The sequence below is a fragment of the Sapajus apella genome, unplaced genomic scaffold (genome assembly GCF_009761245.1).
Source record: "Sapajus apella isolate SASKATOON/1434 unplaced genomic scaffold, GSC_monkey_1.0 scaffold41, whole genome shotgun sequence".
Lineage (NCBI taxonomy): Eukaryota > Metazoa > Chordata > Mammalia > Primates > Cebidae > Sapajus > Sapajus apella.
This window is the reverse complement of record NW_022436981.1, coordinates 14,067,575-14,092,844: the sequence shown is the minus strand read 5'-3', so window position 1 is coordinate 14,092,844 and position 25,270 is coordinate 14,067,575. Positions and strand designations below refer to the sequence as shown.

At 36.9% G+C, this 25,270-nt stretch overlaps 2 protein-coding genes across 32 annotated transcripts in view; one reads left to right on the top strand and one right to left on the bottom strand.

Annotated features, from left to right (window-relative positions):
- DST (dystonin) overlaps window positions 1-25,270 on the top strand; it is a 496,895-nt gene that overhangs the window by 398,332 nt on the left and 73,293 nt on the right. For all 31 annotated transcript variants that reach the window (XM_032299802.1, XM_032299799.1, XM_032299795.1 and 28 more), the window contains 5 exons: window positions 1,189-1,684; window positions 3,028-4,499; window positions 20,355-20,516; window positions 21,989-22,159; window positions 24,752-24,918. In XM_032299802.1, the coding sequence (XP_032155693.1) occupies window positions 1,189-1,684; window positions 3,028-4,499; window positions 20,355-20,516; window positions 21,989-22,159; window positions 24,752-24,918 (2,468 nt within the window). The remainder of the gene's footprint in view (window positions 1-1,188; window positions 1,685-3,027; window positions 4,500-20,354; window positions 20,517-21,988; window positions 22,160-24,751; window positions 24,919-25,270) is intronic.
- On the bottom strand, window positions 14,328-16,120 carry LOC116565889. Its single transcript, XM_032299835.1, has one exon. The coding sequence runs from the start codon at window positions 14,755-14,757 to the stop codon at window positions 14,383-14,385; it is 375 nt and encodes a 124-aa protein (XP_032155726.1). The 5' UTR covers window positions 14,758-16,120; the 3' UTR covers window positions 14,328-14,382.

Genomic DNA, 25,270 nt, shown 5'->3' with positions numbered 1-25,270 from the left:
GTACAGATCCTGTTAAAAGGGCCTTCTTTGAAGTATTAATGCAATTAAGTAATATCTTTACAAGAAACTAGTATATAGTTTTTACTGTTTAGAAATTACTCCTTTGAGGTTTTATTTATTTTGATTGTGCTGGTAGATAATGAAACTTGTAAAACTCATGCAGTTCAGTCCTGATGGGGGGAGAGGGAGAACAAGAAAAGGACAAAGAATAAGGGAAGCAGAGAGGGAACCCTGAAACCCAGAGTGTTAGACTAGTTACAAAGCAAATAAATACACAAAGGGAAAAAAAATCCAAAAATTGAGTTTTATTTTTTAATGTTTAATGTTTTTATAGTCAGGTGTAATAGCAGAAGCTCTGTGGTGGTTTCAGTTAGTTTTTTTTTTTTTTTTTTATGTATGAGTACTGCCTTTAGAGCAGTGAGGCTGTTTTATAAGCTGTGAATTCAAATACATTTTTGTGAAAGTCAGATGTTTGAGTTCATATTTGTTCATAATCCAAAGACAATAAAAACAAAAGATGAAAGTAAATATCTGAGGAGAAATAATTGTCACTAGTCTTGGTAGTGTTCCAGAGATAGATAGATAAAATATGGAGAAAATATGATACTAAAAGAATGAAATTTTTGGATCATTCATTTTATGAGTCAGGTTGAGCCTGTACATTCTGAGCAGCATGATTTGTTGGCTAAAACCTTTATAATAAAGACTGTGAAATAAATCTTATGTTACAAAAACTTTTGCAAATCAATGCATCGTGAGTTAATATATTCTAACACCTTTATCGCTGTGCATTTTCTTTTATGTAAAATTTTATAGGGTATTCCAAAAATCCTATAATGACAAAAAGATGAGAGGGTAAAAACAAATTTCGTGTAAGTGCAGTGTGAACTTGTTCAACAGTGGTGTTTCTCTTTTTATATGAAAATTTACATATGAATTTTTGTTCATTTTGTCCAGATTTTCCCTTTAGGAGGATAGGATTAGTTTAGACAGGGTATCTCTGCAAAGCACCATAGCTCTTTGGATTGAAGATAATTGTACTGCTCTTTAAGTAAAAAGTAGGAAAGTGATAACTACAAAACAAAAACTAGAGAAATCATTAACATTTCTGTCTGTTTGGACACTAAATCTATGTTTTCTACAATCAATTTTATAATACTTCGTGTTTATTTACCCTTGCTACCTTAGATTCTGCTGCAAGAATTTGCCACTCGGAAACCTCAATATGAACAGCTCACAGCAGCTGGTCAGGGCATTCTGAGCAGACCTGGAGAAGACCCTTCTTTACATGGGATTGTGAAAGAGCAACTGGCAGCTGTGACCCAAAAATGGGATAGCCTAACAGGGCAATTGAGTGACAGATGTGACTGGATTGACCAAGCCATTGTTAAAAGCACACAGTATCAAAGCCTGCTGAGAAGCCTTTCCGATAAACTGAATGACTTGGATAATAAACTCAGCAGCAGTCTGGCTGTGAGCACGCACCCTGATGCTATGAACCAACAGTTGGAATCAGCCCAAAAAATGAAGCAGGAAATACAGCAGGAAAGGAAGCAGATAAAAGTGGCCCAGACACTCTGTGAGGATTTGTCAGCACTGGTTAAAGAAGAATACTTGAAAGCAGAACTTAGTAGGCAACTAGAAAGCATCTTAAAATCATTTAAAGATATTGAACAGAAAGCAGGTTTGTTTACTTTTAATGCGTGTATTTCCTGGTCAGAAATAGATGTCATATATTGCCTATTTCCAAGATGTTGCCAATAGTCCAGGACCCCAAAGAGACTCTGCCCTACTGTGAAAATCAGTGAAGAGAAGGATGAACACAGCAGTGCAGAGAACAGTTTTGTGTTCATAGGCACATGCAATGTTACGGTCATTCTGCATACATACTCTGTTGGCAAAGTTGACTTCCTCAAGGCCTTTTTAAATCTCAAGTATCCCAAACTTGAGATTTTAAAAGATGTAAATGCTTTTTGCTGTGTGTCAAACATGACTAGTTAGTAAAAGGCTTTGCATCATCTTCTCATCTGCTGTTACTTTGTCTATTCTGTCGTAAAAAACTTTTCTAAAGAAATGTGTGAAAGAGAGGCATTTGTCACTGTTTCCCTCTCTCGCTGTGGCTGTAATTCTGTGGCAGATGTGTTGATATTTGTCAGAGTTAGCAGTGAGTTATCAGAATTCAGAGAGCCCTGTGAAGAAAGGTACATTTTGTTGTTAAATTTGTTCTGTTTGAAAAGTTTCTAGTTTCTTGCACCTAGTAAATACTCAAGTTATGTTTTTCAATTGATTGAATTTACTGATCACAGCAACTGTTTCAGACTTATTCCTTTATTTAATATGATATTAGCAATAGTAAATATCAGCTAACATCATTATTTTTAATGGTATGAACACTTTTATGTTATAGGTATTAAACTATGAACTCCACATGTACTATAATTTAATCTGTACAACACCAACTATTAATATTGTCAATTTACAGTTGTAGTTGTAGAAATTAGGCTTAGAGGGTTAATCATTTGCCTGGGTTCTTCCAGCTCTGAAGAGGTTAAACCAGGATACAAACTCGTGTAGTTTTCATGTGCTACATTATGTTGCCTCCACAATATGTAAAAGACATAGATATGAAAAAGTCATATTGATAAGAGATGGATTATTTATCACCATAACTGAGAACTTTGCTGTTGTCACTTCTCCGTACTGGAATGGAGACGACACTAGCATAGCAGGCAGTGTGTGGCATGACCACTCCCTGCACCTTGATGCATTTTTACTTATTCTTTGTTTTCCCCTCTCATCTGTCTCCTGCATCTTTTCTTGATTGCTTATTTTCTTGTTGTGCCTACCTCTTGCTTCTTTTCCCCTTTGTCAGTAACTTAGGTTCACTTGTAGTTCTTATAGTCATTGCTAAAAGCCCTTGCTTTTCAACGATTCTGTATATTCATTCAGAGATTTTTCTTTTGGCTTTTCATAGACTAAATTAACATTTTGATGTAAAATAAACGTATCTTGTGATTTTATTTCTAGAGAATCATGTCCAGCACCTTCAGTCAGCCTGTGCAAGCTCTCATCAATTTCAGCAAATGTCTAGAGATTTTCAAGCTTGGCTGGATACAAAGAAAGAAGAGCAAAACAAGTCTCATCCAATATCCGCCAAAGTAGATGTCTTGGAATCATTAATTAAAGATCATAAAGACTTCAGTAAAACTTTGACTGCCCAGTCTCATATTTATGAAAAAACCATTGCAGAAGGTGAAAATCTGTTATTAAAAACACAAGGGTCTGAGAAGGCAGCCTTACAGTCTCAGCTTAATACGATTAAAACCAATTGGGAAACATTTAATAAGCAGGTGAAAGAAAGAGAAAACAAGTTAAAAGATTCATTGGAAAAAGCCCTTAAGTATAAAGAGCAAGTAGAGACTCTCCGGCCATGGATAGACAAATGCCAAAACAACCTGGAGGAAATAAAATTTTGCTTGGATCCTGCTGAAGGAGAGAATTCTATTGCCAAGTTAAAGTCTCTGCAGAAGGAAATGGACCAACACTTTGGTATGGTAGAATTACTGAACAACACAGCCAATAGCTTGCTCAGTGTCTGTGAGGTAGATAAAGAAGTTGTTACAGACGAGAATAAGTCACTGATCCAGAAGGTAGACATGGTCACTGAACAACTTCACAGTAAGAAATTGTCCCTGGAGAACATGGCTCAGAAGTTTAAAGAATTTCAAGAAGTTTCCAAAGAATCTAAAAGGCAGCTTCAATGTGCAAAGGAGCAGCTAGATGTCCATGATTCCCTGGGACCCCAGGCTTTCAGTAACAAATACCTGACCATGTTGCAAACTCAGCAGAAATCACTTCAGGCCTTGAAGCATCAGGTAGATTTGGCTAAAAGACTTGCACAGGACCTTGTGGTAGAGGCGTCAGACTCAAAGGGAACCTCTGATATTTTATTGCAAGTGGAAACCATAGCTCAAGAGCACAGTGAACTAAGTCAGCAGGTTGATGAAAAGTGTTCATTCTTAGAAACCAAACTTCAGGGCATTGGGCATTTCCAGAATACCATTCGAGAAATGTTTTCTCAGTTTGCAGAGTTTGACGATGAACTGGACAGCATGGCCCCAGTGGGAAGAGATGCAGAAACATTGCAAAAGCAAAAGGAAACTATAAAAGCATTTCTAAAGAAACTAGAAGCCCTCATAGCAAGCAACGACAATGCCAATAAAACCTGCAAGATGATGTTGGCCACAGAAGAAACCTCTCCTGACCTTGTTGGAATCAAAAGGGACTTGGAGGCATTAAGCAAACAATGCAACAAGTTACTGGACCGAGCCCAAGCCAGAGAAGAGCAGGTTGAAGGGACAATTACGCGTCTTGAAGAATTTTACAGCAAATTGAAAGAATTTTCTGCTCTGCTCCAGAAAGCCGAAGAACATGAAGAGTCGCAGGGTCCAGTTGGTATGGAAACAGAGACAATTAATCAGCAGCTTGATGTGTTCAAGGTAGGGAATTCTTCATTTTCACCAAGTGTTTTTATTGTCAATGAAGTTTCTAATTGGTATAGAAAGGAGATTGCCTATTTCATAGAACCTTCTAATAATGATTGTCATATAATATTTGAACCAGAATGAGCATATACGGGGGTAACACCCAGGCATGTGGGGCAGTTACAAGCTTACTGGGAATTTGGGCGTTTGTGGGATGAGGCCTGAGATAAAATAAGGGAGTCAAAGAGTGCTTGACAACATTCCAGGCAAGCCAGAAACAGACAGCATAGTGTCCATTTCCGACGTCATTCACAGCTGCCATCCATGATAACTGCAGCTATGGTTTGAACTCTACTGCAGAGGTTTATCTCCCAGCATTTCCTTCAGTGGTGAATTATCATCTTTTCTTCCCTTTCTTTTTATATTGTCTTTCCATCCTTCTTGATTTAATTTCTTCCACAGACTTTTTTCTTCTAAAAACTCATATTTTTAAAGGCAGTATGGAGTTCCATGTTATAATCTGTGTTTCATTAAACAAAGAGCGTGGGTTCATGCCCCAGAGGATTAGAAGTTAATTATTTTTTTATTGGATGATATAAGCTCCTCAGTGCCAAGAAATAACTGCCACTCAGCAGTGCTCAGTGACACTTAATGAATGAAACATTTGATAAAAATAGTGGGCCAGTTTCTGTGTCATTGGATTTGGCCTTATTTATTATAGTGAGAACAGAAGTCACATCTGTATAGGGGACAAAGATAGGTTGATCTCTGGAAACAAAGGGTCCTAAATAACAAGCAGTTTTCTATATGGGGCTGATATAAACCTTTAGGGTTTCCACAGCTCCTGTTATATTTATGAGGTGTGTTTTACTGGCAAAGATATATTGCACCATTAGTGCATAAAGAATAAACTAAGACCAAATAAAAACAATTTATAAAACCATAAATTATTTTCCTTGAGAAATGAACATGAATCGAATGGACTTCCAAATTCTATGCAGTTATATTTGATATACTCTTTCATTTGCTTATCTTTAATAACATTATTTAGGTGACCGAATCTTGAAAAATGCCTTCTTTCTCTTTGTATTGTTATTACTGTTATGGTTATGTGCGGCTTATTAAATGCCTTTGAAGCCCAGTTCCGTCAAGGCTCACAAATCTGTGATTCCATATTTATTTCCTGATTCTTGAAGGTGAAGGAAGCGTCCTTCTGTTGACTTGACCTCCTTCATTGCTCTGTCAAATTTTTGTATTTCTGATTGGCAAAATAAAGATTTCATATGAGAGAATCCTGTATTAGAAAAACATGGTTCTGCGGCAATTGCTGCATCGAAGACTGGGAGAGATGAGATCTTGGCAGCAACTCTTCCTTTATCAGGAAAGTTTGGAATTTTCTATAGAACCCTGTGAGCATCTTAAAGATTAAATGACAGTAATCAAGCAGTGTTTATACTAAGGAAATTTAACCACATTAAGTGTCTTTGTGAGACATAATGGTTTCTCTCGGTTTCCTGTGCATTTGTGTGGAAAAAAGACCTTCATTTATCTTTGTTGCTTCTATGTAAAACAGTGGACAAAAGTAATAATATTGGTGCTGCCACTTGTGGGTGCCTCCCCCTTGGTGTTCCCAAGTACAGTGAAAAACCTGGCTCTTTAGGGGGAGAATTGAAAGGAAGAAAAAGCAAGAGATAGAAGGAACTTTCTCACCATTGTACTGAAAGTGTTTTGCAAACTGAAAAGCCCGAATAAGTAACATTACCATTAATAGCTGCAGAGATTGTCTTATTTGATTGTGAAGAAATATAGAGTGATAATTTCTCCTCAGATAAACTATTTAGCATGCTGTGTTAGTTTGCTTTCTGATTATTTGCAAAGAGTTGATTGATTTTATTGAAATTCAGCAATAAAGAATATCATGGCCTACGTTCAGTGTCTTGAAACCCAGTGACTTAAAAAAAAAAGTTTTAAAGCAGACAATCTGCAGTTAGTATATTCCAGTGCCATAGGTTAAAAAAGGACAAGAATATGATCATGGTAGCTCACACAACCACTAATTCCATTTATCTGTGTATGTGCCTGTGTATTCTTTAAAAATAGTAATTACTGTAATTAACATTTATTGTAGGCTTACTATGTGTCAAGTGCTATTTTAATTTATCTTTAATCCTGTTAAGAATCATGAGAGGTAGATGCTATTATTATTCCCCATCTTATTATGAAGAAGCCAAGGCTTAAGGAGGTTAAGTGATTTGTCCAAGGTCACACATAGTGTCAGAACCTGATTGTTTTGATGAAAATGATGCAATGCTCTGTGTAAACTTTGTCACCCATGTTTTACATCTGGTATTTTCTCTGGGGAATTTTCTAATCATCTTTGCTGTAGCCTAATTTAGCCTGAATAGCCAGCCATTGCATTTTAATCCAAAATACCAGGAACGCCCACTTAGGGAACATGTTCTGTAAAACTGGGTGCTGTGAGGCGTATGAGATAAACATATGTAAAACAGTCTTAGAAACTGATGTTATGTAGGGGCTGTAACATGATAAGGGTGATGATATTAATGATGATGTTGATGGTGGTGATTCCAATGATCACCACTACTGCTGCTACGGACATGGAGCCAGGTATTTCATCGTTGTAGTGATTATATCTTTCCTGGTTAAAGTAGTAAATTGACTTGTTTACAATTCAGTACTTACTTTAGTTTTTGTTGGGCCTTCGGCTTTTGCTAAATATTAGTTTTAACATAATTTTTAGTAAGTTTTTTTTTTAAACTTTTTAGATGGAATTATTTTTTTTTGAGTGAAAAGCTGGTTATATTTCCTAAAAGTGACACAGGAAAGAAGTGAAGGACTGAGTCTGTTTTCATTATTACTTTGAAATATAATCTAATTTGGCATTAATCTATCTGATAGCTTTAGTTTAACCCAATGTCACAGATAAAATCCTATAATAGTTTTTCTTAATACAAAATAAACTGCCTTGTGGGCAGAACTGAGAATAATAGCTATTACCCAATTACTCAGCAGGGGGTGCCTTATATTCACTGGGCCCATAATACAGGAATTTAAACAGGTTTGATAGACTTCCCTGATTCTGTTTTTCTTTGTATAGTTTAAGAAATAGCTATTAATAGTTACTTGAGTTTTCCTTGTCAGGACAAGGACAAAATTCATTCATTCATGTTCATACTAACTCAAACATAATAATTAAAGCAAATGCTATTCTAAAGCAAATGTACTAACTCACTCAGTGAAAACTATTCTGAGATTTTAAAAGGAGATTGGTGTTATCATTGTGTTAGTTAGCTTGATGTTTTAGAACTATTTTGATTGTATATAAGTTCTGTTGTACATAAGTTTTTCTACTTCCAAATAATAGTCATTGAACTAACATGTCTGAAGAGTGAGGTGTTTTCTATTCTGCTGGTTAAGTTAGAGTACCATTTTCTACTTCCACCTCTCTGTGATTGCAGTTAAATTCTGTGCACACTGTTGTAAATGGGTGGAATGAATAGCAGAGTGATTCTGTTTGTCTCTAGGCAGGAAGAGAGAAGCCCCTTTGGTGTTCCCTCTATCCCTACCTCCTATCTGAAGACTCCTAGCTCAAGATTATCTTCAAATCTAAACCACATTAAGTAATATTAACATTTCCACATTATTATTTATCAAAGACATATATAACTGACTGTATACAAGGAATGCATCCCGGTGATTCTTATTACTATGTGAGTAACAGCCAATCAGGTCTTCTGATCATCATGAAATAACCATTATCATCATATTGAATTGACTTGATTTCAATGAAGATCAAAGAAACTTGATGCTTTAATGAGTCCTAGCTAAAGCTGTACCCTCCTCACCTCTATCTAGGCCAAGCTAGTCCAACCCATGGCCATGAGCCACCTGTGGCCCAGGATGGCTTTGAATGTGGCCCAACACAAATTCATAAACTTTCTTAAATAACATTATGAAATTTTTTTAAAACTCATCAGCTGCCATTGCTGTTAGTGTATTTTATGGGTGACCTAAGACAACTCTTTATCCAGTGTGGTCCAGGGAAGCCAAAAGACTGGACACCCTTGATCTAGACCATTCTGAAAAAAATGCCTTACCTCAGACCCTGCTTATTTCTGAACACTCTGTTGCTGCCCCAGTTGTAATTCATTTTGTCCCCACAAATGAATACATCTCTAGTACAAGTCTCTCTGAAGATTTCTTTTTATTTTCAAATGGACATAGAATTACATTGAGCAGAGGATTTTTAAGCCATGCTGAAACCAGAGACAAAGAGTGGAACATATGCCTAATTATACTGTAATAAATTTTCTCTGGTCCAGGTGAAGGCATTGTTTAACCCCGGCATCATTATATGAGTATTAGGTAAACTAAAATGCCAAGTAGCATGTGGCTAAGGAAGACAGGCAGTTTGAGCAGAAATTCTTATGGTGTTTATCAAATGATCTAAAAACAACCTCTATGATGTCACTATATTGAAAATCAAATTGTCCAAAAAATGCTTTAATAGTACTTTTAAAGTGTTCATGTTGTCATATAGAGGGCAATGACAAATTATTCTCCATTTTTTATTGAGAATGAGGAAATTAGATAAAGCTGTTGCAGAAGAGGTTTTTGTAAGGGAAAATTCCTTCATAGATTGGATTTTTGTTAATGAAGCTACATTAGCAAAGGGGTTGCATGTTACCACCCTCTGGTTTTTTTAATGGTGAAAATATTTTCACTATAGACATTGTAACTAGATGCATTGCTTTTATAGGAAGGTCATATGGTTTAACAAACCCACAGCAAAGTGGCATTTAACAATTTTGGGATGAAAGAATTCTCCATATGCTGGTCAAGAGAGAAGCCCCACCGGGGCAGAGACCACACATAGCTATGAAGAGATGGAGCTGATCTGCTGTGTGGTATTACTAACCCCTCAGATTTTTATCCACACAAACGAGGCATAACAGGTGGATGCCCTCTTTTTCATGTAACACAAGAAATAGACCATACTTCTCAGAAAGGGCTGTCAAAGGAGAACTTTGCAACATTGGTTCTTTTTCAGTTTTGCTGCCTTTATTCCTTCATTTAAGAGTGTGGAATTAAAGTGGGTTTTCCTGAAGGCAGTTCCAGCCAGAGATTTTATAATGAAGGATTTTTTTGGTTGTTGTTATTTTGTTTTGCTTTTACCTTGATAAACCTATATTACCATTTTAGAGTGATCCAACAGAAGAACCAAACTGTGGTATTTACTGTCATTATTATAGTCCCTCCTTTGATAAAAAGAGAACTTCATAATATATTTTATTAATATGGAAAGTTGCTTAAAGGTGTGTGTGAGAGCAAGAGACAGAGAAGAACTTGCCTTGTTGTTATGAAATCATACATTGATTTCTTGAAAAGAACATTTGACTGGTAAATGCTTTAAAAAATACATAGGTCTCCATGCATTAATAACAGTATGTGATAAGGAAATGCTGTGATTTTAAATTAAGTGAAAAGCTTCTGGTGCTGCTCAAGAACTGGATATAACAGGAAAATGTCTGTGCCCAGCAGATCCTATTCTCACGTATCTCCTGTTGTCTTCATTTCAAGCTTAGTTTATTTCTTTTGTCAGTATTTTAATATGAAAATTATTTCCAGATTTTGTTTGGTTTTGTTTCTCTGATGAAAACTGAATAGGGCCATTATATGTGTGTATTGCTTTTGCTTGCTGGGTAGCTTTTTTTAAAATGAACTGTTTGACATTTTATATATAAACAGAATAAATGTGAAATTATATATATATGTATAGCAATTAATTATATATATATATAAATCATCTTTTGTTACATAGAATTTTTTTCACTGTCACCAGAAAACCTCACTGAAGATATGGGAAAGGCATAGTCTTACTATTGTAGTAACTTACAGGAAGAATAGCAAGTGCTCATGAAAGATATTAATTAAGGTTCACATCTTGATAAACTCCTGTCAAGATCAGTCAGTGAATCTCTTAAGTGTTTCACTTTGTGGTGGGGTCAGAATATTCTACTTTCTTCTAAATAGAAACTATATTCCCATGAAATAAATAGTTACTGCATATTCATATGATGCGTATCTTTGGAAACCTTTAGCCATTTATGTGAAGAAATTTAATAGTTTGAAAACTAAAAACATAGTATGCTTTCAGTTTTCATTAGCTAATGGCTTATTTATTTTAGAAAGAACAATTGTTGCTCTTACTGACCATTTTTGTACTTGTAGCCCAGAACACATATCCATGTTTGACTTTTAATGCTGATTTCAAGAGCTATCAGGCCAGGAGGTATTCATGGACAACAGTGCGTTTACTTACATAGACATTCTTCACTTACTGTACATTGAACTTAACCTCCAATCCTTCAGCCCCAAAAACTCTATGTTTCAGCTGATAAAATTGCTCTTTTCTATGAGTAAATATATAAATAATAAATGTGAATGATAAAACTTTTCATTGTTGCACTTAGTGGGAACATTTTTCAGGGACTTTTAAAAGATTTAATTAAACTTTAGGAATATCAAATGAGAAAATCTTACTGTTTTGCTTATAATTCAGTTATTGTACTTTTCTGAAATCATCTGCTTGAGTAGATAGTTTAGCTGGATTATATCTAATAGGCTGCATAAAGTAAGTAAAGCTACATTTTGAAAACAGCATTATGATTTCTGTATTATGAAATAATAGTGTTGGCTATTTTCAGGTCAAGGCTGCAGTGAGCTGTGATCACACCACTGTGTTTCAGCCTGGGCAACAGAGCAGGACCCTGTCTCAGAAAAAAAGAAAATATGAGGGATGGGATATCATGATTAATATTTAACATGGTTTAATGTATCTTGATTTTATTAACATTAGAAACTGTAACATTTATAGTAGCTGTCTAAACCAATTTTTTGAGAAAAAAATACACCAGTCCGGTTTTGCTCTTTATATATGAGCTCTTACATGTTATCCAGATAAGACTTTGGAATGTGATTTCAAGTAAGAAAGATTTATGTAAATTACTGTCACACATTTTAAGGTTAACAGTACAAATTTTAGCCTGAATCAGAATATAAGTAAATAAAAATCAGTTCAATAAAAAAGGAACAGTTATTACCCATCTGACAAAGGGCTGATATCCACAATTTACAAAGAACCAAAACAGATTTACAAGAAAAAAACAAACAAGCCCATTCAAAAGTGGGTGAAGGATATGAACAGACACTTTACAAAAGAAGACATACATGAGGCCAACAAACATATGAAAAAATGCTCATCATCACTGGTCATTAGAGAAATGCAAATCAAAACTACATTGAGATACCATCTCAAGGTAGTTAGAATGGCGATCATTAAGAAATCTGGAGACAACAGATGCTGGAGAGGATGTGGAGAAATAGGAACACTTTTGCACTGTTGGTGGGAGTATAAATTAGTTCAACTATTGTGGAAGACAGTGTGGCGATTCCTCAAGGACCTAGAAATAGAAATGCCATTTGACCCAGCAATCCCATTACTGGGTATATATCCAAAGGATTATAAATCATTCTACTATAAGGACACATGCACATGAATGTTCATTGCAGCACATTTTACAATAGCAAAGACCTGGAACCAACCCAAATGCCCATCAATGATAGACTAGACAGGGAAAATGTGGCACATATACACCATGGAATATTATGCAGCCATCAAAAACAATGAGTTTGTGTCCTTTGTAGGGACATGGATGAACTTGGAAACCATCATTCTCAGGAAACTGACACAAGAGCAGAAAATCAAACCGCATGTTCTCACTCATAGGCGGGTGTTGAACAATGAGAACATGTGGACACAGGGAGGGGAGCACTACACACTGGGGTCTGCGAGGGGGAAGTAGGGGAGTGACAGCGGGGGATGGGGAGTTAGAGAGAGAAAGCATGGAGAGAAATGCCAGATATAGGTGATGGGGCGGAAGGCAGCAAATCACACTGCCATGTGTGTACCTATACAACAATCTTGCATGTTCTTCACATGAACCCCAAAACCTAAAATGCAATAAAAAATAAAAAAGGAACAGTTATTAAATAAATGATATATACTTGAACATAATTAACTAGGGAATATTTTCCCACAGCACTGTTCACTTCCAAACTGTGGCACAGCCATTTTCTCATTCACATTCCCACTCTAGTGTAAGTGGTAGAAGGACAGTGGTGGCTGTGTCTTCACACCATCATTTTTCCAGTGCGAACCATGTTGTTTGGCAGACAGTGAGCACTGTTTTTTTTTTTTGAATCATTTATGAATGAATTATCTGTGCAGTTTTAAAAATGTACTGCCCACCTCAAATGTGAGGTTATGTGTTGCTCCTCTTAGCTTTTCATGAGCCTAGAATAATATTGTGCTAATGATTCAGAGTTAGAGTCTTAAGGTGGACTGAATTAGAGCCATTCTTTATTATGAAAAGTTCTGTAAGGATCTTAGAGTGTTTAGAGAAAGGCACTCATACAGATTTCAAGGAAACTTTATTATTCATATTGCCATGAGGAAGTAGTTTTCTAGGCTTACGTATCAAGAGAGCTGCAGTTGGGAGTAAAACTCTTGGTCTCTATTATTTCTCAGCCTAGTGCCCAATCCACTGTTCAAGGATGCTAACTATGAGAACATTTTTCTTTCTCGTATCAATGCCTCATTACAGCCTGTGTGCTTGAACACCACAGAATCAGGTGCTTGTTGAAATATTTCATGTCTTGAACATGAAAAATGGGCATTGATATTTTGATGTTGATGGATATTTTGGTCTCTCTTTTTCTTTATAGTCATATATAGTCAACTTAATGATGGCCACATACTGAGTTGTATCTAATAATCTAATAATTGCTGAATGAATGAGGTCCTAATAAAGAGTTTTCATTATGAAAAGATTTTTTTTGAAAAAGATTTAACTCTTAGGTTTGTAGAATTAATATTGAGATGTTTTCTCATTAAAGGCAAAAAAGTTTCCTCCTGCATCTTTTCTGTAAAATTATCAAAAAAGTATAAAGTTGTTTTTGCCAAAACTGTCTTCTTTATTTGGAGTGAGCACATTTTTGTTCATATTCAAATTATTATTTTGTGAGATTGAAGAAAGACCACTTACCTTCATTTGTAACTGTGTGTGATACTCTGATGTTTATTTTGTAAAATAGAGAATGTTTAGATTTTATTTAAATAAAACTATTAATTTTCCTACAAAGAAAGAGTTGGCTTGCTGACTTTATTTTCAAACAGCATTTTTAAAAGTGTGTTCCGTAGATAAAAATCTGTGGAGGTGATTTTGTTTATTAAATACCTGGAGTCAGTGAGTGCCCTTGGGCCTTGTGTTAACCTTAAGAGTACTGCATGGTTATTAGTAGCTACTAATATTCATGTCAGCAGTTCTCAGAGCCTCTTGCTGGTAGGAATACTTTACTCTGGAGACAAGTTAGATTTGAACTTGGGCTTCAAACGGGAACTGCAAAACACTCCCTACTTCGAAGTGATCTGCACTTTGCATCGCAGATACTGCTGAAGCATCAGATTCTTCATTGTAAAAGCGTGGTTTGAACGGAAAGATAGGGACCTATGTAGCCCCCCCTTTCCCATTTACTATTCAAATGAGTGCGGTCTTTGGACCTTCACAAAATAATTTCTTAGCGGATCTCCCTGTGCCAGGTTCTGCCTCCACAAGCCCAACGGATCCCTTCCCATTTTGAAGTAGTCGGCCGGGTTTCCGCGGTCTTTGAACCCGAGCTGCCCCTCTTCCCAGTCGCCGGACTCGGCCTGCTTTGCGCTGATGTCACCACCTCTCGGCTTCGAGGTACCTCCCACTGAAACCGCTCGCCGGCTCCCGGGAAGAAGCGAGGAGTCAGAGGAAAGATGACTGCGAAGTTAAGTCACGGGAGGGCGTAGCACCGAAGTGGTAGAGAGAGCTGCGGCTCCGGAGCGTCCGGCAGGCCCAGGGGCGCAGCAGATGGTGCCTGCAGAGAGAGGGCGTTGCAGGAAGCGCCCTGGCTGGAGACGATGCCTGCCCGGCACCGTGCTGCCCTGAGGAGCCGCGGACAGCGCCGGAGTTCCCGGCCGGAGTTCCCTTTCTGCTGCCTCCACCACCGCCGTCTCTCTCCAGCCCCAGCTGAAATGAAGGCCACATTGCGGCTGCAGAAGTTGGTCAGTTTCAAAGGCTACCGTAGTCCCTGGGTTTTCTGCTGAATGTGAATTACGCTGCCTGTGCCTTAGAGGAAGCTGTGGAGCTCTTCGTTGCTGCATTTGCTTCAGGTGGAATAAGCCTTCCTACGGAGGACCAGATAAGAATCTTTGGAAATGGCTTTTTTTTTTTTTTTTTTTTTTTAAAGAGAAGCTTAATAGTACACCATGCTCTCTAACTGTTTACTTTAAACGGTTGCCGGATTGTACTGCCCTGGGTGTCTAAAAGTCTTTTTTTTTTTTCTTCCTTTGAGTAGTTCTGACTAGCATTGAAGAAGCTTAAAAGAAGAAAACCTGCCTTTTCAATCAAGTTTATTTATAGCTACTCCTCCAGAAAAAAAAGAGTAAAAGAAAAATGTAACTTTCTCATAACGTTACACTTAACTTATTTTCTCTGAAGATTTGTTCTGTGCCTTGATGTGAACAATACCAGGTCCCTGTGTTTGTCTTTTAAATTTCTGGAGCATGGTTTATTTACTAGAAAGATGGAGTTTCGCAAGCCATCTTTAAGTGGATTACAGTTAACCAGAGCTCTGCTGAAATTAACATTCAGCCTGTTTTAACATTTTCAAATGCTTGCTCATTTGAAAATTTTAATCTGGAAATATCAGACTAAAAAGGGAAATGGACTGACAATAGAATGTTCTGAGTGTTTGAGCCACTGTTAAGTGTGTGTTTGTGTTTTTCTGTGTTTTGGAGTGTGTGAAAGGGAACTTTGGGAGGTAGGAAAGGTGGACAAAGGAGCTTTTTGTTCTCTGTTATTGATGCACTTTATTGTTTAGAATCATCCTAAAATCAACCAGGTAAAAGGATAGTTGCATTTATACTGATGCACTGCTGATGACCTTAAACACCTCATATGTATATTATGACATATTTGAGCATGTGTCTTTATGCCGAAGACACTTCGTCGCTCTGTTCAGAAGTATAATTTCTTGAAAGCTGCATTATCTTATTTCTTATTTCCTGTGTCAAGAGCTGCAATATTTGTTTTAACTATCTGCAATATGGGGAAGCCACTCAGCAGACCAGACTGTTTACGTCAGAATCCCCCATGTGTAGGGAAGGGTGAAGAAGAGGAGGACCTAAATATCGAAGACTGTTACGTCCCACAGCGGTCAATCTATGATACTGTTAGACTAAATGAACAGATAGACTCTGGTTCAAAAGGTAGCCTGTCTTCCAGGCATTTTACAGATCGAACTTTACCCTACAGTCACAGAACACTGGATGTTAGTTCTTTATGCTCTAATGGTGCCCTTACTTCTTCCAGTGTATTTGAGCTGAGAGGTCGGGAAGCTAACAAACTAGATGAAAAGATGATCTTTGATGCACTCAAACTGAATAGTGATATCATCCGAACCACAGGATTACCTAAAGCCAAATCTCTTGCAGAAAAGAAAGAGCATAGACGGTCGTGGCGAATGTTTGTTCCGGCCAATTTTATGGATTATGCAAACAAAAGTGAAAGCTCTTTTGTTGAACCTACTGAAATGTCAGATACTGTTACCAAGGCCAGCAAGTGCAGATGGGGTACTAATTCTCTCACTTCGGAGGAGGATGACTCTGGTTTATGTAGCCCTCCAGCAGAGACGGAAGAAAAACAGGGCATTTTAACTGGAGACCAGTCACGAATTAGAAGTTTGTCTTCTGCTGAAGATATTCATGTAACAGAGCCATATAGACCATTTTTTTCTGTTAATTCCATTAGCGAACAGAAAATCCCACTACTTTCATGTCGAAGTGCCCACCCTGATGAAAACTTCAAAATGATTTTACATGATGTTTCTCCACTAGAGGAAGCAAAGCGTGTAAATGGTCAAAGGGAAATCCATGATGAAAATTGTTGCCTGCAGAATAATTTGAAAGAGAGCTCTGTGAAGTATGACCCATTTCTTATGCCAACCAATGGAGAAAATGAGCATATTTTTAACCTTGGAGAAGAGGAGACAATATACGGACCAACAGAATCCCAAATCACAGCACAAAGTAGGGAACTTACAAAGGATGCCCCTCAAGATTTAGATCTCTCTCACACAGATCTAGGGGAGAGTGATATAGATTGTGGTAGCACCAGGGGAGTAGAAAATGTGACACTTTTGACACAATATGATTCAGGAGAATCCAACATTGCATCTAAAGAGGAAGTGGAGGCTCCTGTTTCTCCCCAGGAGAGGGAAATGCTCCGTATGAAGTACTCCCTGAAATTCATAGCAGCAAGAAAGAAAGCAGCACCCACAAAAACAGGGGCCCAGGCAGGAATATTGGACACAGTCTACAATGGCTTTCAATTGGTTCAGGTAATTCATGGAAATGTGAAACTCTGCAGTGTCAAAAGTTTGTGGTTCTGCTAAAAGTTTGTGGTTCTGTTTCAAAGTGGTCACTAGTGTTTCTATTAATAATCAAATCAACACTTTTGTTTTGCGGGTTTGAGTAGCACCCTGCAGGATGCCACATATTGATAAATTGATCATTATAGCAAATTAATCAGGGTCTGTTTTTGAGAAGAATTGTTATTCCCAGCTGTTCAGGGTCCTGTTATTGATTGTGCAGATGGTGGCCATTCCCCTTCATTTAGAAGGCCTCCACTGTGAATACACGTTAATATTAGGCTTTTACACAGATTGTGGTAGAGACAGTGCCATTTAAGGGCTGTTATATTGGATTTATTTAGCTTGAACAGGATTGGTCATGAAGGTGCAAACACAGTATTTTATTGTTGTGGCCTGCAAACTACTCTATCCACATTAAGGACCTTTTTTTAATATGTTGAAAAATTTCTCTCAGGAGCTCTGCATATGAGAGTAGAGTTACTATGCTGTACTTTGCAGGCATTATAGCTCCCAACTTTTTGTGAGTGGTGAATGAGGTAAGAAAGTAAAGGGTGCAGCCTTGTAATAAGTAGAGGTTGTTTGCCAAGCCTGTAATTTTTTTCTTCCCACTCAGATTGAAGTTCAGCTATTTTGGTACTTTTACTGAACTCTTCTGGTAAACTTTGCCTCAGAGGTAATTTTATTTTATTTTAAGCTTCTCTTCATGCCTGTGTGCTGTGGATTAGATTAGGGGGAAAGTTTCTCTTCATAGGTATGCTGTTAACATTGAGAGATAAAGAATTTAGACAATACCATATTGGTTTCTCTTCTGTATGAAATAATTGTTCTTGTTAGTTATGCCCATTTTTTAGGCATGCAGTAACTGGCATGATAATTTAAAAGATTAGCAAGTTAACTTTTTTCTGTAAAGGATATTTCAGTTTATTTGTAGAAAACAATTAACTCTTAGTGGAGTGTATACTCTTTCGTAGTTATCTTTCAAAATCCTTAGTGTATTTTGGTGGCGTTTCAGAAAATTATCAGGTTTACCTACGTCTGCTCTGATACATACCCCTGAAATTGATTTAAAACCAATTTCAGAGGTTAGGGCAATTTAATATAACATTATTATTACCTTTTTGTCCTGAAAACTATATAAGAGGGAAAAGAAAATGTTTCCTTGAATCTTTATTTACAAGTTCCTGGAATTTAAAATGTGGCAGTTTTTGTATACCCCTCACCTCCTCTCCCTGCTTTTTGGTAAGTAGTGGAACATATCCAAAGCTATTAGTCCTAGAAGTTATAACTTACAAAGTGGTATAGAAATGAAATAGAAGTATAATGCCAAATTCTATCTTCAACACTTTGTTGCAAGTTTCTGTTTACATGTTTGGTAAATTGTATCTTTTTGCAAAATGATGGAGACTTCCTAAGTTTTTCCCCAATGATTTGGGTGAATCTTATAATTCATTTGATTATATGTAATTGATTTTTTAAATATTTATTATTGTTATATATAAACAGCCAGTATGGAAATTGTCTATCTGTACCTTCCGTGGAAAAGGCAGGTTGAGTTTTTAGCTAGGGGGAGATTTTAGAGAAAACGATCATTCATTTGTTTGCTGTTCTCTAATTTACTCATTTATACGGTAACACAGGAGTATCCTGTATGCTAGGCCTTAGACCAGAGTCTGGAGGATTTGTCTCCTACAGCCTCTACATCTTTCAAAGTTACTTTTCATACTGTGTCCATAATTTTTTCTTAAGTGCTATTTTAATATGTGCCTTTATTATGTTTCCATGTATTGTGATTAACTCTCCAATCATTGGTATATTTATATAGTGCCCTTCAAGATAATGACTCAGAATCTCACACTATGTTTTACTTTAATATCTGTGTGAAATTTTCCTTCCTTAGTTCCAATAATTGATTTTCCTCATGGCATCCTCCAAGACCTATATTAAAAACATATTCTCTATCAAGGAGTTGAGCCAGACATGGTGGCTCACACCTGTAATCCCAGCACTTTGCAAGGCTAAGGCGGGAGGGTTGCTCGAGTCCAGGAGTTTGAGACCAGCCTGAGCAACATAATGGGACCCTGTCTCTACCAAAAAACAACAAAAAATTTTTTTTATATCTAGCTGGGCATGGTGACATGTGCCTGTGGTCACAGCTACTGGGGAAGCTGAGGTGGGAGGATCGCTTGAGTCTGGGAGACAGAGGTTGCAGTGAGCTGTGATTGCACCACTGCCCTCCAGCATGGGTGACAGAGTTAGGCCCTGTCTCAAATAATAATAATAATAATAATATTGATGTATCTACCCCCAGTATTATCTATTAAGGGTTTGATGTCATCCACCTAAGATAGAAATATAAATTTCTTTACTGATATTAATTTGGCAAATAAATATTGGATACATATTACATGCTAGGTACCATGGTAGGCCCAGGTCATAGAACTACTGTAAGAAAAACAGAAATTTCTGCTTTCATGGAACTTGTATTTTAATCTAACACATTAAATGCTTTGCCAGTCACAGGCAACTGGGGGACTATAAGTGGGATGGGATAGGCAATGAGGGGGAGATTGCTAGGAAACCCCTGACCGTGCCGGTATGGGTGACACTGACCACAGAGTAGCCAGCGTTGCTGTGCTGGTGATGTCTGTGATCAGATCCACAGGGTGAGGTCTTTGTATTTCTTGAGAGTCCACTGGCAGCTTCGCAGACATTGAGGAAGTTATTTGTGTAGGGATCCATATTATTGCAGCACATGCCTATGTATTTTTCATCTTCCTATCTTTTCATTTTGGCCCTCCTGCCAAGCCATGTTTTGGCCACTTGGCTCACCTCATCCTGTCTATGATTTTCCATTTCCAACGTGAGTCTCGAGCTTTAGTTGTCAGCTAGCAGCAGCCATTCTTAGAAGAGCCTATTAGGACTGCTTTGCTCATTTTGTTCTTATTTTATGTTTTTGCTCTTTAGCATTTTTTGTAAATCTTTTGCTAGAGTTAAATTGGGACAACAGAAAAGTTCTCATCCTATGATAATGAAGTAATAAAGAAAGGAGACATGTACTGTCTTCTTTGTTTTATAAGTAACTTAAGTGTACTCAGAATATCATTATTTAGTAGTCTCAAATGTTTTTGATATGCTATGAATTTATATTCAGTTTCTTTCTGTTCTTCAGAAGATAGCTATGACCTATGACTAGACAACAATAAAAATTATTTTTGCCTCTGTAATAATTGATAATTTCCATAGCCCAATGCCTAAAGAAACCCTTATTATATATTTGGTGGTTGACAGGTAATAGAACTCATATAATTATTGCTCTTTTAATTGTAGGCATTCCAGAAAGAAGAGATTGAACCCTTGCAAGGTAAACAGCAAGATGTAAATTGGTTAGGTCAAGGTCTTATTCAGAGTGCTGCTAAAAGCACTAGCACTCAGCGCTTAGAGCATGACCTGGATGATGTCAATGCACGGTGGAAGACTCTCAATAAGAAGGTAATTTTCTCATCCCCTTCATTGCTATTTTTGCTGATTATTATTCATGAGCATTTGTTGTGACCACGAATCATATTTATAGTAGCCAAACTTTCCTAAACATGTTTACTCTTTTATATTACCGTAAACTGGATGGCTCAAACTCAGATGCCTACTGGAGCTAGGTAGGGAATCTAAATGAGAGGAAGCAAACTGGGTAAGACAGCCTCTGCCTGCTGTTATCTCAGCTTTGGTCAAGACATGGTCACAGATCCAACAGTGCGGGTGTGATGGGCACATGCATCTGTAAGGGTACAGGTCACTACTTAGTTTCAGCAGATCATTGACATGTGGGGATATAGGCCTACCGTTGCCAGATATTCTGTTTACTTTCAAAATAACCTGGAAATCACACTGTCTATGTGACACCTTCCTATTTTCAAATATTGGCAACTAATTTCACACCGTGCAAACAAAAGAAGCTTTGTCTTTCTGTCTGTCCTGGACTAAGTCCTGCCACCCTCACTATAGACCGTCAACTTCAAATTACTTATAAGATGTAGATCCAGTTTTTTAAAAATTCTCATGATAGAAAACACTAGAAATAGTGCTGTGATATCTTAGGGAGATAATGCAGGCAGCTCTTACACACGTGACATAAATTACCAGAAAATTATTATGGGATGGCAGTGCATATCTGGTGGTGGCAGTGGTAGTTACTCTTTTTGTTTTCTTTTCATTGAAATCTTAAGCAGGTTCCAGGTCTTGAAACTCATTACTCATTCTTTAAAGTCTGATACATATTGTAGTGTACCTTAAACGCAATTGGAATGCAGTGGCAGGTGTAAATATAATCCATAGCACTTATAATATCTTGCCAACTACTTTTTTCAGTCCAAAAGGAGATTATCTGTGAGACAAGCAAAAAGATATCTCTATGTAGGACACAGAGACTCCATTCACTAGAAGACAAAGGACGTGGTTTGTTGAAAAAAGACTCCAGAGCTTGGAGTTAGCAGAACTTAATTGGATAGTTTTGTTATTCTTTCCTACCAAAATATAACTCTCATTGTCTCTGCTATAATACTTCCTTTTATTCTTAGTCTTTTAAAAATTGTTTCTGATATTTATCAGAAGGAAATAGAAAGTGATATTGATAAAAATGACTAATGTGTTATTCTTAAAATAACTAAAATATTTGAATAGTGCATTGCTAATCATAAATGTATTAGACAATTCAGAAATCTCAAAGATTGAATGTTCTACATTGTCTGTTTGTGATTGTAACCTTATTTTCATGCTGTCTTGCTTAAGTTTTGTCTGCTTTTGACTCCTATCCTGCCCACTATCAATACTTTGGGTAAATTTTAAGTGAAAAGGAGAAGAAAATTTGTGAGCGCATGGGAAAATAAGCATGTAAAGTAGCGGCCTGTGTGCAGATTTCATTATTTTGTGAAACAAGTAAATAGGTGGAAACAATTGGCGCTTTGCAGGTGGCTCAGCGAGCAGCCCAGCTGCAGGAGGCCTTGCTGCACTGTGGGAGGTTCCAGGATGCCCTGGAGTCCCTGCTCAGCTGGATGGCAGACACTGAGGAGCTTGTGGCCAATCAGAAGCCCCCGTCGGCCGAGTTCAAAGTGGTAAAGGCCCAGATACAAGAACAAAAGGTAAGTTAGTGATGCTTTTGTATTGTGTTTCATGTTAAATGTTATTAACAAGAGAAAAAATGTACCTTGTGACTGTTTTAATTAATAGGATAACCTAGTTAACTGGTTATTGCTGCTGTAGACATTATTTTGTTAGTCATTCAACAAATATTTATTGAACATCTACCATGAGCCAGGCCTTGTTCCAGATGCTGGGAATATATCCCTGAATAAAAAAGATGAAAATTTCTCACTGAGTTCAAAGTCAAGTGGGAAGGGCATGGCAAGACTGAGAGACAATAAGTAAAGTAAATACGTGAATTGTGGTAAGTTGTTAAGTGATAAACAAACAGGGATGGTGGAGAGGAATCAGGAAGTAATAGAGCAATGCTGAGGGACCCAAAGCCCTTAAATGGAGGGAGGGGTGTGTGTGTAATTTTAAATAGAGTCATCAAAGAAGGTCTCACTGACAAGATAGCATTTGTATGGAAATATCATTGTTCCCTTATATATTAGGTTGATCCATATGAAATTCTCTTTTTATAGATTAAATATTGACAGTTTCTTATAGTTCAACCCATTACTGAAGAGGCAAATATTTGATTCATATATGCTGAGGAATGTGCCACTGTGTCTTTTGACACTACTAAAATGGGGCCAAGATGGGAAAATAGGGTCTTCAGAGGGGTGATATGTACCTGAGACTGACCATGTGATGGTTTTTGTGCCCCTGATGGCAGTGGTCAGGTCTGAAGCATTTAATAACCACTTTCAGCAGTAGTCAGCCAGCCATGACTTGAGATATGTCATGTGGGAAGGATCCTAGAGCGTGGTGTACTGGTAAGGTTTCTCCCCTCTAAAACTTTAAAAAGAAGGAGGTGGATCATGTTAATTAATTTAAAACTTAAAGTAATTTTTAAAAATTTTACATTTATAAAAGAATTTATTAAAAAGATAACATTTTAAATTTCCCTTTCTGTGCCTGGCTTATTTCACTTAGCATAGCTAATAATAATGTACTGTATATTTCAAAGTTGCTAAAAGAATAGGTTTTAAAGGCCTTCACCACAAAAAATGATGAGTAGGTGAGGTGATGGATATGTTAATCAGGTTGATTTAATCATTCCACGGGGTTTACATATATCAAAGCATCAAATTGCATCCCATAAATTCAATTATTATTCATAATTAAAAATGGAAAAAACAGAAAATTCTGCACTTACCCTCAGTTTTTTTTAATATTTAAGACTTACTGCTTACTTTGATTTCTACATTTAATGCTATCTCTCTAAAAGTTCTTTGAAAACTTCAGCATATAGGGAAGTTACACAAATTAGAAATAGGTTTAGAGGTAAGGATTAAGAAAACATAACTGGAAACACATTGCATTTGCATGATTTTTGCATAATACAGTGTCTGCCATTCACAGTTTAACTCCAGAGTAATGATGCCTAGCTAACAAAACCTATTAATTGATTTTGCTTTTTTTGTTGCAAGCTTTGTTATTAAAATGTATCAAAGTAATTAGTTCTCCTTGCTGCCAAAGCACCTGTTGTACTTTGATTATATCATGACTTTAATATATAAAAACCCGTGTCAACAGTTTGTCTTATCCTTCTCTTTACATAAGTTCCTCTTACCTCTTGCCCTGGTGGTCTTGATCTCAAAATACCCTTTTAGCTTTTTACTTCTGGGTAACTGTCATATCTTTAATCCTTAATTATCAGTCCAGATCATTAAGGAAGCAGTGAAGCACAGTGTTTCATACACTTGTGCCTTCCTCATTGCTGTTAGCACAGTGGTTGTGCACAGCAGTTGCTCAGGAGCAATTTGTTTGATTGGATTAGAGCCAGGTAATCCTGCATTCAGGTTTCTTAGCTTCTTATAGCAAACATTCCATTTTAGGTGCCTTGAAATGTTTAATTAGAATCAAGTTGAATTTTGTTTCTGGTGCTAAATCCTGAAACATTAGTCTTATTTAGCCAGCTTTGGAGATTTTGACATCTTCTACCCTCTCTTCCTGTTAGCAATGATGTTTAAAGGCTGTTTTCGTCTGCACCCTCACACAGATTTTAGGAGCCAGTCCCACCTAGTCAAAGGAGCCAAGAGCCTCTTGTTTTAGCCTTGTTAACTTGTGAACTCGGGCTGAGTCGTAACTTCCTTGTCTATAACGGATTGTTAAATGTGGGAAAGGGTTTTGAAAACAGTAATGATTTATGGCAACCTTTTGTATCTTGACAGGGCATATAGTTGTTGAATTTTTAAGGCCTTCTTTTTTCTTTACAATAATGATGATTTTGCACTTTTTCATGATTCATTGGAGTTTTCCTAAGTAGCACCTTCTACCGTATCATGCTGTATTAAAAAATTAATAATTAGTTTAGTGGCCTTAACAATATTAATTTTGTCCACTATGAAAAGCCCCTGCCACAATAGTAATGAATCATTAAACAAATCAGTTACCTTTAAAATCCCACTTTTCAGATTCTTTCATATGTGTATACATACAAAATACATTTCTGTCATATTTAAATGTTCTTAGAATACATTTTACTTTATATTCATACATTTATTCTCTTGCTTTTTAAAATATATTTAATGTTTTGTCTCAAGCTTCTACAAAGATTGTTGGATGACCGCAAATCTACGGTGGAGGTAATCAAACGAGAAGGAGAAAAAATTGCCACAACAGCAGAGCCTGCAGATAAAGTGAAGATTTTGAAACAGCTCAGTCTCCTGGATAGTAGATGGGAGGCATTACTTAATAAAGCTGAAGCAAGGTAACTTACTTACTTCGAGTTCTTTTGAAAGAGTGGCAGTGGCCTCGGTCTACAAAACTGACCTCTTGTATTTTAGTTATACTTTCCTTCAAACCATGATTTTCCTGTGTTTATCATGTATATGAACAGGGATAGCAAAGATTGTAATGGTTCTTTCCTCATTCCTCTAATGGTAATGACTCATTACCGCTATTTCCCAACTTTTTAAGAAAAGCATTTCCCTTGGGGGTGATTAATTAATTTATTTATTACATAGTTACTGACTGTTTACCATGCATCAGGCAGAGAGTTAGGTCTTGTGTTATCGGGGTGAGCTGGGCAGATCATCTCTGCCATCAGATAGGGTATGGTC

Excerpts from the sequence above, each read along its gene's own strand:
- LOC116565889 (XM_032299835.1), bottom strand. The coding sequence starts at position 14,757 with ATGCAGCAACGAAGAGCTCCACAGCTTCCTCTAAGGCACAGGCAGCGT.